Below are 14,339 nucleotides of genomic sequence, written 5' to 3'. Positions count from 1 at the left end.
TATGCATTAACATTGTCAAAAATACTTGCACAATCATATCACTTATTACGGAGGCACACAGAGGTAGCCTTCAGCATACCGATTTGACAGAACCAAATAGCTTTGGCTTAAACCATGTATATTTGTTAAGAAATTCATTAAATATGTATACAACATTACTAATACTTGAGGTTGTTGTCCTAGATTCTACAACTCATAAAGTTCAAATCTTGATTAGTCTTTCCTTGTTAAGTAATTACAAGTTAATCTTTTGATAAACAACACAAACAACAAATAGAATGTAATCCCATAAGTAATGTCTGGGGAGGGTAATGTGTTAGGCAGACCTTACCCTACATTAAGTGATATATAGTGCTGTTAGATAAAATCTGGAGAAATTTCCAATGGATAATGATAAGAGATATCATACTGTAAGCTCAACAAATCACAGAATAGAGTTCAAGCCTTGTAACCACTTATAGATGGAAAACATTAGTTGGGTCCCCCTGTAAACATCCTAGAAAATTGATGGACTAGAGATTGCCAAGTTGCATTACTTGCTATACATGGGATCTTGATACCCAATGAGATCATAAATATAGATATCACTAGATAAGGACTCTTTCCCTCTTACTCCCTATATATGGTGAATAATTCCCTTGTAACTTCAACTCATCACAGCAAACTTCAACAATTTACCATCAAACACTTACTTTTCTCTTGATATAAACACAATGGCAGCTGCTACAATGGCTCTTTCTTCCCCTTCTTTTGCTGGACAGGCAGTCAAACTTTCACCATCTGCCTCAGAAATCTCTGGAAATGGAAGGATCACTATGAGAAAGGCTGTCGCCAAGTCTGCCCCATCTAGCAGCCCATGGTATGGTCCAGACCGTGTTAAGTACTTGGGTCCATTCTCTGGTGAGTCCCCAAGCTACTTGACCGGTGAATTCCCTGGTGACTATGGGTGGGACACCGCTGGACTTTCAGCAGATCCAGAAACCTTTGCCAAGAACCGTGAACTCGAGGTGATCCACTGCAGATGGGCTATGCTTGGTGCTCTTGGATGTGTCTTCCCTGAGCTCTTGGCCCGTAACGGTGTCAAGTTTGGTGAGGCTGTGTGGTTCAAGGCTGGATCCCAAATCTTCAGCGAGGGTGGACTTGACTACTTGGGCAACCCAAGCTTGGTCCATGCTCAAAGCATCTTGGCCATTTGGGCTTGCCAAGTTGTGTTGATGGGAGCCGTTGAGGGATACCGTATTGCAGGTGGACCTCTTGGTGAGGTTGTGGACCCACTATACCCCGGTGGAAGCTTTGACCCATTGGGTCTTGCTGATGACCCAGAGGCATTTGCTGAGCTCAAGGTAAAGGAGATCAAGAACGGCAGACTTGCTATGTTCTCTATGTTTGGATTCTTTGTTCAAGCCATTGTTACCGGAAAGGGTCCATTGGAGAACCTTGCTGATCACCTTGCAGACCCAGTAAACAACAACGCCTGGGCCTTCGCCACAAACTTTGTTCCCGGAAAGTGAAGATCTCAAATTTTCATGTAAAGTTGTTGTGAATGAGTTGACAATAGAATGGATTTTTCTTATATTCCAATGATTTTTAGTCCTGAATTTTCATTTTCTAAACCCACGATACGAATCAAACACTAAAACTTTCATTCCAAAAAGAAAAGAAATAGAATAAAGCCCTAATGAACACTTTTGAGGATATGGTAATTAAAAAACCACAGTAAAGGTGTTTATAGCTTAAAACTTCAATTTGTAGAACAGAGCATGTTTATTAGGTACATCGTCTATGCAATGTTTGAGCTATTAACACACACATATATACGGACAATAACAACAAACAGGTAGTATATTGTTTGCTTAAAAGTTAACCTTATAAATTACCTTAATTTCCAGTTCGAAAAACTCTGCAGATTTTTATGCCAAAGCGCTGAAAATTGTAGCCCGATTAAATTTTTCCATTATCACGTACACTGGTGTATAGTGATCATTATGACTATTGACTAATGTCTCTTCATGACCATGAGATTAACTAACAAAAATCTATTCAAGGATCTATGTTAAAAGAAAGAAAGAAAGAAAAAGGATGGTGTATTGGTGCTATTTGCTTGGACTCTTCAAAAATGTCAATAGGTGTGTCGGATTCTCAGTATTTTTGGTGAATCCGATACGAATGTTGTATTCTTAAATTTGTAAAATCCAAAAACCAATATCTTCACTTTATGTGAATTAGAACTTATGCTCAGACCATAATTTTTACCAAGGGGATTCAAAATGTGAAAATAGAAAAGAAGTAAACGACATAAAAAAGTCTAAGGGGAATTCAACTATATAATATATAATTATAATTAACCATGTATAAATAGTATAATTTTCTGCCAAAAGAGGTTTGGATGAAGTCTTCGACTCTACTTGGCTCTGCCCCTGCTTATGCTGATGAGTAGTATATATATTATTACTGGGAAGCATATAATCTGACTTACTTTGAAAAGGTCCGATGTTGAAGTTTTTTTAGTACTTTTTTGGGACGGATTCCCGGAAGAAATTAAATATATTCAGAAAATAGATATCTGAAATTAAGGTATTTTCATTTGTTTTTTTTTTATTAACTAGGAAAGAATATATTTGGAGCGAATATCACCTGTTAATCTCATTGCTTTTTGCAATCATAATTAAGCATGCAAATTGCAATTTTAATTTCCCACAATTTGCAAGTGTTGAGTAATGACAATATCTGGCAAGGCCCACGAGGGGCTGGATCGGAGTCATGATCGAACATGGTGCTTGTTTGGTGGACTTAGTTAAGAAATAAAGTTGTGTTTTTACTATCAGCTATAGCTTTTGGCATGATGGTAAGCATTTGATTCTAACGGTAAGTCAAATACTAATTCATTTCAAATTTTCATGCTCTTACTAAGCTGACTAATAAACTGTAAAACCAGGGAGAATAGATGCATCAAAAAACATCACGAATGATCCTACATTGACTGAGCTATCTGTAGAAACAGTTGGTGTCTTTTATCCTGCTGGTGGAGGTGTCATATTGTAAACTCACAAGATAGATAGAGTGAAATCCTTGTAGCCATACATAGGAGGACAACTTTGGTTGGTCCCCCCTTGTAAAATCATGGAAAGTTGATGGATTGGAGATTGCCAAGTGTGCTACACATGGAATCTTGATAGCCAATGAGATCATAGATATAGATATCACTTGATAAGATGATTCTCTCTCTTTCCTCCTATTTATTCTCAACCCCAACTAACTTCATCTTCATCACACCCAACTTTCAACATTTCATACCATCAAACACTTACTTTTTTCTTAATATAAAACACAATGGCAGCTGCTACAATGGCTCTTTCTTCCCCTTCTTTTGCTGGACAAGCAGTGAAACTCTCACCATCTGCCTCAGAAATCTCTGGAAATGGAAGGATCACTATGAGAAAGGCTGTCGCCAAGTCTGCCCCATCTAGCAGCCCATGGTATGGCCCTGACCGTGTTAAGTACTTGGGCCCATTCTCTGGTGAGTCCCCAAGCTACTTGACTGGTGAATTCCCTGGTGATTACGGCTGGGATACCGCTGGACTTTCAGCAGACCCTGAAACTTTTGCCAAGAATCGTGAACTTGAGGTGATCCACTGTAGATGGGCTATGCTTGGTGCTCTTGGATGTGTCTTCCCTGAGCTCTTGGCCCGTAACGGTGTCAAGTTTGGTGAGGCTGTGTGGTTCAAGGCCGGATCTCAGATCTTCAGTGAAGGTGGACTTGATTACTTGGGTAATCCAAGCTTGGTCCATGCACAGAGCATCTTGGCCATCTGGGCTTGCCAAGTTGTGTTGATGGGAGCCGTTGAGGGATACCGTATTGCCGGTGGACCTCTTGGTGAGGTCGTCGACCCACTCTACCCTGGTGGAAGCTTTGACCCATTAGGTCTTGCTGATGATCCAGAGGCATTTGCTGAGCTCAAAGTAAAGGAGATTAAGAACGGTAGACTGGCTATGTTCTCTATGTTTGGATTCTTCGTTCAAGCCATTGTTACCGGAAAGGGTCCATTGGAGAACCTTGCTGATCACCTTGCAGACCCAGTCAACAACAACGCCTGGTCCTACGCCACAAACTTTGTCCCCGGAAAATAAGAATCTTAAAACATTCTCAAGTTTCTGGTCGTTTGATGACCGTTGTAAAGCTGTAGTGTGCTACCTGACAATATAATGAAATTTTGTTTGTGTTTGAATGGCTGTTCTGTACTGAGTTTCATTTTCCTAAGCCAACCCATGAATCAAGCATTAACAAATTATACACTTCCACATATGAGCAATAACTAGAAAAACTGTAATGCTATGTTGAAAGCTTAAACTTGAATTTACAACTACAGCAGCTTATTTAATTTAATGAATTCTCTTTAAAAAAATCTATACATGATCTCACGAACGTAAACAAGTTGACTACACTGTCTATATTCTTGCTTTAAGCACTATGAAAAGTATTTACTTGGCCCAAAAGAATATATTGTACTAACAACATAAAGATTTACACAAAATTGTAAATTAAACTGAGTTGCTCATTTCTGGCCGGAAAAGCTTCACAGCTGGTATGCCAATTCTGCCTTACACCTTTGATATCCGAGGTTGTAAATGCATTATACTTACTGTGAAATCACAATGTTCAGTGAAGTGGTTGCTCGCCCTGTTATCCTCGAGTGGATGCTATTGCCACACAATGATTGAATATTCAAGCAGCTAACTAGATCAATAAATTAACAAATCGTGATCGGAATGAGGTCAACTACGACTTGCAGCTCTTGCTCTCAACACAGCCTTCTCGTAAAGTTCTTCATATTGTGATGCTGATGAATCCCAACTAAAATCTATGCTCATGACCTTCTGAACAAGCTCTTTCCAAGTCTCAGCATTGTTCATGTAATAGTTAAATGCACGTTCCAAGGCATTGTTGAATCCCTGGTCATGGAACAGTGCAACATCAAACTTTATATATTTCATTTAAAAAGCAAAGCTTGATGCAAATTCTGAACTGTAATAATTTGCTATAATGCCACAAAACTGAACTAGAATTGTGTCTTGGACAACTTTTTACTAATGTATTAGGCTCTTAGCTATTAAATTGCCGATACCTGTTCATCAGCAGTCGCAAATGTGAATCCATTTCTAAACTGAAGTGGGATTGAGTCATCGTCAACATCAAAAACACTGCAAACAGATTTGAATGGTTAATAATAAATCTGAAACAGTATAACCATGAAAGCTGACTAGTAAAGAAGTCCTGATGTTCCGCATCGACGAACCTATCATTCAAGCCCCCTGTTTTCCTAGCTATTGGTATCGATCCATATCTCATCGCTATCATCTGCACAAATGGAATTCAGATTCAAGCATTAGAACTTAAAAAGTATTGAGTTATTCTACACGTTCAGGCAACTGTGGAATGACCTGAGTAAGGCCGCAAGGCTCAAAGATGGAAGGGATAATAAGCATGTCAGATGCTGCATATATCAAATGGGAAAGAGCATCATCATACTTCAATACCAACCGAGCATGTTCGTGATTTTGGAAATGGTTTCCAATATCCTCAAATTCCCTCTGCACAAATATTGATGTATGAGTTGACAAAGTTCTAAACATTATGCTAGGATGCACAAGGGGTGGAGCAACAGTGGAGGAGTCCACAGCAAAGTGCAGACAAGTTCACATGAATGGTTTGATAAGAAATAAACGTGGAAAAAGGGAAGATATAACATACTAAAGTTGAGCCAAAAACATCTGACAGAGAAATTTAAAGAAACCAGCACCCCTTACCTTAACAAAGACATCATCTCAAAGAAAAGACAAGCGAACCTTTTATAAAGAATATAACTGAGGCTGATACCAACCATTCTTGAATCATCAGAAAGAGTTGCTATGGGGTTTCCAAGTTTTGGATGTCTCCATAAAGGCAGGATTTCTCACTTGATTAGCACAGGAACAAAAAGATCTAACTGCTAGACTGGAAGGAATAGGTTACTGAATTGTTCATTCTCATGGACCCCCAACTAGAAGATCCAACACATAAAATTGAAAACCAACAGCTTTGTTCCTGTACAGACGTGAATTCGTATTGACGAAACTGGACATGTAGAACCTATTTTTCTTCTTCCGTATTTCACATTTTATTGATAAACGAATTTCAAAAATTGAGCTAAAGTAGCTTATCTGTGTGCTAAAATCAGCAAAATATATAATGTTGACACCGTCATTAAGACGACATGATGATTGTATTTACTTATAGCATAGGAAAAGGAAATCATTACCTGAATATGCGGCACTGGGCTAGAACCAAGAAGAACAAATTGACCTCCCAACTCCAAAGTCCTATATATGGCATGTCTAATAAGATGCACACCCTTTTGAGGAACCAGTCTTGTTATGCAACCAACCTGTAGCCAGGCAATCTTAGTTAAAATATACAAGTGATATGGAAGTTTTTATCAAAAAGGAAAGAGTAACCGTAGCAAATTATAATGCAATGTCAATTAGTATATCCACCCAATTGTTATTCTTCTTAAATCATTAGCTTACTCATCCAATATCGTGTTTGAAACTTTTAACATTCCGTACGCCATGTCTTTTTTGTTGTCTTTGCTTTTCAACTTCAGTTATATGCAATGAGTACATTTACATCAGAATTTGTGATATAAGGATGATGATGCCAAGAAAGGTCAATTGGTACAATAAATTAATAAAATGAGTAGTGCAGCATTGTCATAATGTCATCCAAATATTATTTAAGATAAAATAAAAGCAGTGGGATGATTCATGGAATCTAAAACATCACAACTGTCATATGTCATGCTATTCTAACATTTTCGATGAACTTAGACTTTATTCAAAAGGGTTTTTATTTAAAATGAAACATTTCTAGAGTTAACTTTGATGAGATATTATCCCGTGTTAACTAATGGAGTGAACAGGATTACCTTGAGAGAAGGATAATAAACCATGCAATATACAATGAAACTAAATGACACACACGGATACAAATATTTAGGAAGACCCACCAGCATGCTTTGCAGCTCTAGAGAATTCATAGTCAGATTTAAAGGTTTGGCTGAGAAATTCCAACTAAATTCAGTCACTGCATGTAATCTTGCCTCTCTTTGTAATCTTGTTCATGGACTCAGTTAGTAATAAACACAGTCATCACTTAGTGCATTTCTTTTCTTTTTTTTCTGCAGAAAATTCACACTAGTGGAATCCTCTGAAACCAATGGTAGTTTCAGCAGTATTCCGCTTTTTTAAACATTTTTTTGCCACCAAATCCAAACTTGGAATCCCTTAATTCCATTGGAATGCAAGCTAGTAGTTGCTCCCTCTGTTCCCCATTATATCGACACACTCTCCTTTTTAGTTTTTCCCGAAAAGAACGACACATTCTCTTTTACAAAATTATCTAATCCTAGCATCACATTTACCTGAAATGACATGGCTTGTTGGAATCCACTTGATTTAAAATGAAAATACATGTGGAACTCTCTCCATCACTCATTTAAAGGAAAATATTGACACTTCGCATATATTTGACCTACAAGTCAAAAATCTTCTTTGTTTCTTAAAACTTCAATCAAGTCAAATACCTTCACATAAAATGAGACGGAGGAAGTAATAATTTTCGTATTGAATCTCATACTTAAAAGGTCAGTCATAAACTAACAAAAGCATTGTGGTGATATGGCAGTATAATACTGACATCATAATCACTCACTGATAAATAAATTACTGACATCATAACCATAAGTCAAAAAAAGGAAATTCTTACCAATGGTTGTCTAAAGTCAGAAGAAGAGAGCCCTAGAAGTCTTCTTAAAGCTTCTTTATTTTCTATTTTTCCATCTATGTCACTGGCACTGTATTGGACCTTAAGAAAATTATCATAAGCGGGATTCCAAGCATCAGTATCAATTCCATTCAGAATTCCAGCAAATTTCTTAGAATGGGAGTTAATTGTTGCATGAAGTCCTTTTCCTCCCTGTACATTAGAAATGAAAATTGACTTTGAGGCAGAAATTCATCAGGCAAGGTGTAAAGGATTATCTAAACATGATAACAGGTTGTCAAAGTAACTTTTTTCCTTGCCTAGTAGGAGGGGATTTTTTACTTACAACATGCATAAGTAATTTATATAATCATTTTGCAAATTGGATCATTCTACAAACTTAACGATCATCATGTACCATATGAAACAAAGCCTAGGTCAAATGAAAGTGCACTCAATTTTTGAAGAGAACTAGATCCTTCTGCCAAACCACCTTTGGACTTCACAGATCTGAATAAGCTTCTGATCAAGTCAAATATCAGGTGTACCACCAATAAGTTTCAAGGTCTTCTAAAGTTTTTGTCAAAAGTAGTATGTTTTACCATCTTGAAAATATATAGGCCATATGGCAACTTAAATCATCAATGAAGACCCAAAGACATGATCATTGGACCTTCTACAAAATCAAGGATGTCTCGGATCACTTGTTTACAGAAGACATTAGATTTCATACCGATCCTTGAAGACATCAGGGGAATATTCACCATCTTTAATACCAGAAAGAAAGACAAGGAAAAGAATATTGAAGAAGGAAAAGAAATATATTTTGAGACTCTTTGGCAACAACAGAAGTTTTTACTTATTTATGAAAATGGCAACAGGTCATTTCAGGCTGTGCAGAAACTATAATTCAGAAGTCAAAGTCCTATGTTAGTTGTATTTCAAACAAAACCTATCATGCCTCACTAGAGAAACCAATTACTCAAGTATAAGACAAAAAAGAAATGACTGGATGCTGCATGAAAACAGAATGTGAGAGAAGATGCTTAGAGAAATGAAATTCATACCTGAGCAGAGCGGACCTCTTGAGCATAAGTTGGTGAAACTGTGGTAACAATGTTAGAGAACACAATTGCACCCTGGAACAAGAAAGAACCACATCGACAACGTATTAAAAAAGTTGACATGAAAGGAAAGGAGCCACCAAGATCAGTTACAACCAGTTATCAACAGATATTTTGCTACCTTCACGGGATTTATTCTATCATTTGCTGAATTGTCCTGCATCCTATCTGGTTTGTTCAAGTGATAAGCATCAAGACCGCAAGATGTTAATTCTGATGCCGGTGCAGTCCCTTGATACTCAAAATTATGGCATGTAAAGCAAATCCTCGCTGAGTCCAATCCTTTTGGCACATATATTTCCCAATAAAGTGGTGCCTTCATGAAATAATAGAATCCTGAATGTATGAAAAACAGCTGCTAAAAGTTACCACAGAAATTGGAATCGATCTTACAACAAAAGCTGTTTGCCAATCATGGCAATGAATTATATCTGGTCTCTTTTCAGCCTGAAGTAGTAATTCAAGTGCTACCCTGCTAAAGAATGAAAATCGTTTGAAATCATCGTGCTCTCCATAAAGTTGTCCTCTACAGAAGAATTTACCAGGATGCTGAGGTTCAATAAAATAAACTGGAAGGCCTGAAAACAAAAATAAATAAATATGATATAGCCAAACCTACAGGCAAAAAATGTAACAAGAAATGGACCCTTGTGGAGCGTAAATACTCTTGACCTTCAACAGTGCCCGTCCAGATATTATTTTTGTATAACCGACCATCAAAATATGACTCAACCACCACATCTAAGACCTGTAAAAGCATAACCATTTGCGCAATCCAAAATCGTATCACAACCTGGCTACTAAGGTAATGATGTGAATGTCAATTTTTAAGCATACCTTCATGTCCTTGATCGACTCGTACTGCATACAATCATATTTAGGAAGAACAATTTCCACAAGGTGTCCTTTCTCCTGCAGAGCTTTGCCAAGACCTGCCACCACATCCCCTAGACCACCTACCTGTGAGACAGTTAAGAAACGCCTTTTAGATAATTTAAACATTACAAATGCCTCCAATACAGTTGTCGCTTAATATTAAGTATATAATTTCATAGTTGTTGCTTAATTGACCAAAACATTGACCATGAAAGCTTATTATACATAAATATCATGAATGATATATTACTGTCTATCAACAGAACGTGCAACTTTCAGAGCATAACAGACTAACAAAGAACGAAATACAAATAAAAGAAAGACACAAGATCACAACAGTATAAATACTGGCTGCATTTTGATTATCTTGCACAGTAAGGAATAAATGAGACTGTTATGATAAATTGTGTTCAGTGTACTTGTTTTTCATACACTCATACCACTCATTGGCCAGCTATGCTTGCAGCATACTTTGCTATACTTGTACTAAACAAACATTTTTTTGAGAAAAGGAGAGTATACACTTTTACCAAATAAACATTAGCATCAGCCAACAGGAAAATTCCACAATGCACAGATGAAGAGAACATAACTTTTTTATAGATTAGGTGCATGTGATTCTGGTCTAACCTAGAGTTATCTGGAATTATGATAAAGATGATCTATAACCAACTCATACTAATTGCCTTCATATTTAAATCAAGGTGCTATAATTTAATTATTTTTAGTAACTTGTCTTTCCACCTTTAGTACATCGATGTAAGGAGAAAACAACTTCGGTCTAAATACAGAACATACAATCCAATAATCCATTCTGAAGAAATTGTTACACAAATAAATAAAGCTTAAGTTTCATATCTCATCTAACAGAGGATGGCAATCCACAGAGGTGAGCGATTATACCTTTGCAACAGGCGCCAACTCGGCTGCAATATGGATGATATGCAGTCCTGGACTATTGGTTGACCAGAAAAGAAACTGCAAGTTATATCCTCAAACTAGGAATATTCAGTGACGAATTATTGAAACCAGACATACCGTGTTGGTGATGAAGTAAATTTAAGAAATGCCGCTAGAATTTCACGATCATTCTTTTCCTTGCATGACATATATGCATCACAAATACTTCCATCTCTCTTCCAGACCAGTTCTCTTAACAACTTTGCATCATCCTTTGAGATTTTCTTTTCCATAGACCAACCTTCAATCATCAACAATAACCGACTCCAAAATTCCAAAGGCATCTCGTTTACAGGTTCATCTAGAGCTTTTTTTTTTAGTTTCATTTTTCAAATTATTGAGTGTATCTTGAAACTCCTTGACAGAATCCTGATGCAGCTGGACATAAGATTGTATCTCTTCATCAGACCTCTGAAGGCGTTCATCAAGAAGTTTTATCTTTTGCTGCATTTGTTCGTTATACTGCTGTAATTTTTCAGATGAAAGTTTATAGATGCTAGCCTCTTCAAGAGATTCTTCAAGCCTGTCAACCTTTTTCCGCAGCTCTTGGTTTTGCTGTAGCACTGATATTGCTTGATCTGCTTGTTTGGTTGCCTTAGCTAGCAACGCTTGTAAGTGTTCCACCTTTTCATATAAATTTTTGCACTCTGATTTCAAGGAAGAGAGCTCTGAAACATCTTCCTGAGATGCAGCAAGTTTAGATTCCAACTCACTTAAAGAAGATTCAAGAACTGATCGTTCTTTCTCTAGCATTAAAATGCGTTCATCTGTTTCCTTGACTAAGCTAAGCTCTGACTTCATCGTTTGAAGATCTTGCTTCAATAATATATTTTCTTTCCTTAACGAATCAAATTCCTCACTCAGAGAATTAACAGAATCACTACGTGAAAGAGGAACTGAATTATTCACATGAAGCACATTTTCCTCACTGCCTCTGCTGCTAGACAATTCATTTTTTAGCTTTTCCAACTGGTCTTCTAGAAGTTCCACGTGTATTTTTTCTTGGGAAGCAACTCTGAGCCGTGCATCAGTTTCTGCTAGCTTCATTTCTAAGATATTGATCTTCCCATGCAAATCCTCTTTCTCTCCAAGAACTTTTTGAAGTTCTTCTAACGCATGGACACGAGCTTCATTGAGTAGATGAATATCTACAGATGTTATTCAGAAGGTAATGAAGTTACACAATGATCTTTTAATTTTGATGAAATTCACACAATTCCCAAGGAGAAGACCATAAAATAGTAAAAATAAGTGAACTTAAAGAATGAAAACCAGAACTATCTTACTCTTTTCCGCATTTCTTATCATGCCAATCAAATCCTTAAGATGAACACTTGAAGGTTGTCCCTCCTCGTTTGAGTCGACAGACTGTTTCAATTATGAGGTATTCAATTTATGATCCCAAGTAATTTGCACCATTAGGATAAATTGACAAAAGAGAAAAATGCAAAAGACAATACCAATTAAAGACTTCATACGAAACAAGAATCTTTTCAATTTCCTTATTAGCGAGGAACAAAGCAACAAAGATCATTTGGTAGAGCTTATTTCTGAAGATGTATGATATGCACAAACCTCTAGTGAATTCCTAACCTTTTACTCCTAACACAGCAATAAACTGGATATTATTTGATGCTCTAAGTTGTTATACACTGATGATAGATCGTTCCATATTTATGTAAATGGTATCGTAGATATTTTAGGTTCGTAGAAATGTAAGGGAGTGCTGGTAGATTGCGAAGGAGAAGAAGCAAAGAAAGGTCCAAGATAATTACTCTCCTGCATTAAATATTTTGATTGGCATGAAATCTCAGGGGCCTATATACTCAGCAGAAAGAAATGTGGCATGAAGGTCTGGCAAGTGCATTAAGCTTTCTTTGGTTAATCTTTTGGGAATTTTTTAATTACTACTTAAACTATTTAAAGAACTCCGTTTTTCTTACAGTATTTGTTGGTGTACAGAAACTAAAACTCTGGTGTATATGAAGCCATTTGATATTGAATATGAATACATTGGGGACTCTCTTTTTTCTAATGGAAGCACCCACCCCTGGCACATAGTTCATACGTCATAATATAAATTCTTATCCATCAAAAAAGCACAAGATACAGCAATTTAGTTCAAATGCTGAGAGACTTAGTTATTTGTTAATGGCAAAATAAGAGCATGTCTCTTCAAGGCACTCTTTGATGCATGCCTGAGATTTTCATATAGCTTTAATAGGGTTCAGGATTTGTGAAAAGCTCCACTCAGAGAATTCAATGAAAGGGCTAATTTGGATGACACACCTGAAAACCCTTATTCAACACACATACAGTACATATTGACTACAAGTATCTCATACTGTAATATCTCAAAGAGCATACCGAATAAGTAATCTCATCTGAACTTTTGGTTTCCGTCAAAGTGTCAACATTTTCTTCGATTGAAACTTCCTGATTTGAACTTAATAGGCTTTGTTTGGACATCTTTTCAATATCGGAATCTACATCATCACTTGACTGAAGATCAACATCTGGACGTTCAATATTTATCGTCTTGTTTTGTTTTTTTTTTGTTCTGCAAACTAGAAATTTCAAAACAAAGTTAACTAATGCAGCAGGAGATAGAAAAGAAGATCGATTTCGTGATCCCAACTATATGATCTACTCGACTTCTAGAAATACATTTTTCACCAATCCATTTAACTAAAGTTCCAGATTACATAATAAATTGCAACTTCTTCAATCACAATTGCTTTCATCTTTTGCAGTTCCAAGTTCCAGGAATCATAACAATTCAAAAACTCAAATGACTTCTCCACAATTACAAATATTCAAATCACAGAACCAACTCCTGCTAACAGAAACTAAAGCAAATGATTCTCGTCAACTCAAATCCACTCAACAACTCATCCCGATAGGCTTTCAAATAAACCCCTAAACCTAATTTAAAACCGAAAAAAAAAAAAAAAAAAACTAGAACAATTTTCCACAACACAAAACCTCAAATCACAATAAACCAAATAGCAACTGACTCTCCAGTCTCCACAACTCTCCATTGATCAGAAACTCCAAAACCTAATTAAACAACTCAATTAAAAATAAGTACAATGAGTCACATATAAACCTCAAATCACTGAACGAAACCAGCTCAATTATTTCAGAAATGCAATCTGCTGATCCTTACAAAATATAATTCCGCTCAATTTTCGAGAAAACGGAAATGGAGAGAATTGGATTACCTGAAATTGCGGCGCTGGCGCATTTTGCCTGAAGCTGGAGGCAAGCGTTGAGAAGGTAGTGGATAGAATCGAACATTTACTTGTCTAGAAAAAGGTGCTCCTCCGCACCATTTTTGCGTCGAAAAACAATTGGAGATCTTCATCTCCATCTGCAGGAATGCAAAAATCTGAGCTGAAAGAAGAGAGTGAGAGAGGGGAGGGAGACAGAGAGAAGAGAGAAAGGAACAAACCGTTTCTTAGAACCAACGACTCCTGAAAACGAGTATTTGGGTGTGTGTTAATAAAAAGTGCATATATCTTCTTTCTTATTTTTATTTTTCTTCCGAAAAAAAGTGCACCAATCTTCGGACTCGCCGG

General features: G+C 36.8%; 3 protein-coding genes across 3 annotated transcripts; 2 read left to right on the top strand and 1 right to left on the bottom strand.

Moving 5' to 3' along the window:
- Positions 1 to 667: 667 nt before the first annotated feature.
- Positions 668 to 4,226, top strand: LOC125836234 (chlorophyll a-b binding protein 1C, chloroplastic-like). The gene is made up of 2 exons (XM_049515394.1): positions 668 to 714; positions 3,331 to 4,226. Exon 2 carries the CDS (start codon positions 3,331 to 3,333, stop codon positions 4,126 to 4,128), a length of 798 nt encoding a protein of 265 aa, XP_049371351.1. The 5' UTR covers positions 668 to 714; the 3' UTR covers positions 4,129 to 4,226.
- LOC125836233 (chlorophyll a-b binding protein 1C, chloroplastic-like) lies at positions 714 to 1,598 on the top strand. Its single transcript, XM_049515393.1, has one exon. It carries the CDS (start codon positions 714 to 716, stop codon positions 1,509 to 1,511), a length of 798 nt encoding a protein of 265 aa, XP_049371350.1. The 3' UTR covers positions 1,512 to 1,598.
- Positions 4,227 to 4,480: 254 nt separating the features above from the next.
- LOC125836197 (probable starch synthase 4, chloroplastic/amyloplastic) lies at positions 4,481 to 14,131 on the bottom strand. Its single transcript, XM_049515311.1, is given in 17 exon segments — positions 4,481 to 4,950; positions 5,124 to 5,199; positions 5,295 to 5,356; positions 5,440 to 5,589; positions 6,297 to 6,422; positions 7,802 to 8,011; positions 8,866 to 8,937; positions 9,044 to 9,238; positions 9,316 to 9,500; positions 9,595 to 9,670; positions 9,760 to 9,882; positions 10,702 to 10,753; positions 10,837 to 11,075; positions 11,077 to 11,906; positions 12,045 to 12,126; positions 13,126 to 13,318; positions 13,983 to 14,131. Coding segments are annotated over 17 exon segments (2,997 nt in total). The 3' UTR covers positions 4,481 to 4,773.
- Positions 14,132 to 14,339: the final 208 nt, after the last annotated feature.

The sequence above is a fragment of the Solanum verrucosum genome, unplaced genomic scaffold, assembly GCF_900185275.1.
Source record: "Solanum verrucosum unplaced genomic scaffold, falcon-dt-bn FXZP01000278.1, whole genome shotgun sequence".
Lineage (NCBI taxonomy): Eukaryota > Viridiplantae > Streptophyta > Magnoliopsida > Solanales > Solanaceae > Solanum > Solanum verrucosum.
Note: the sequence above shows the minus strand (reverse complement) of the source record. Positions and strands in the feature narration are given on the sequence as shown.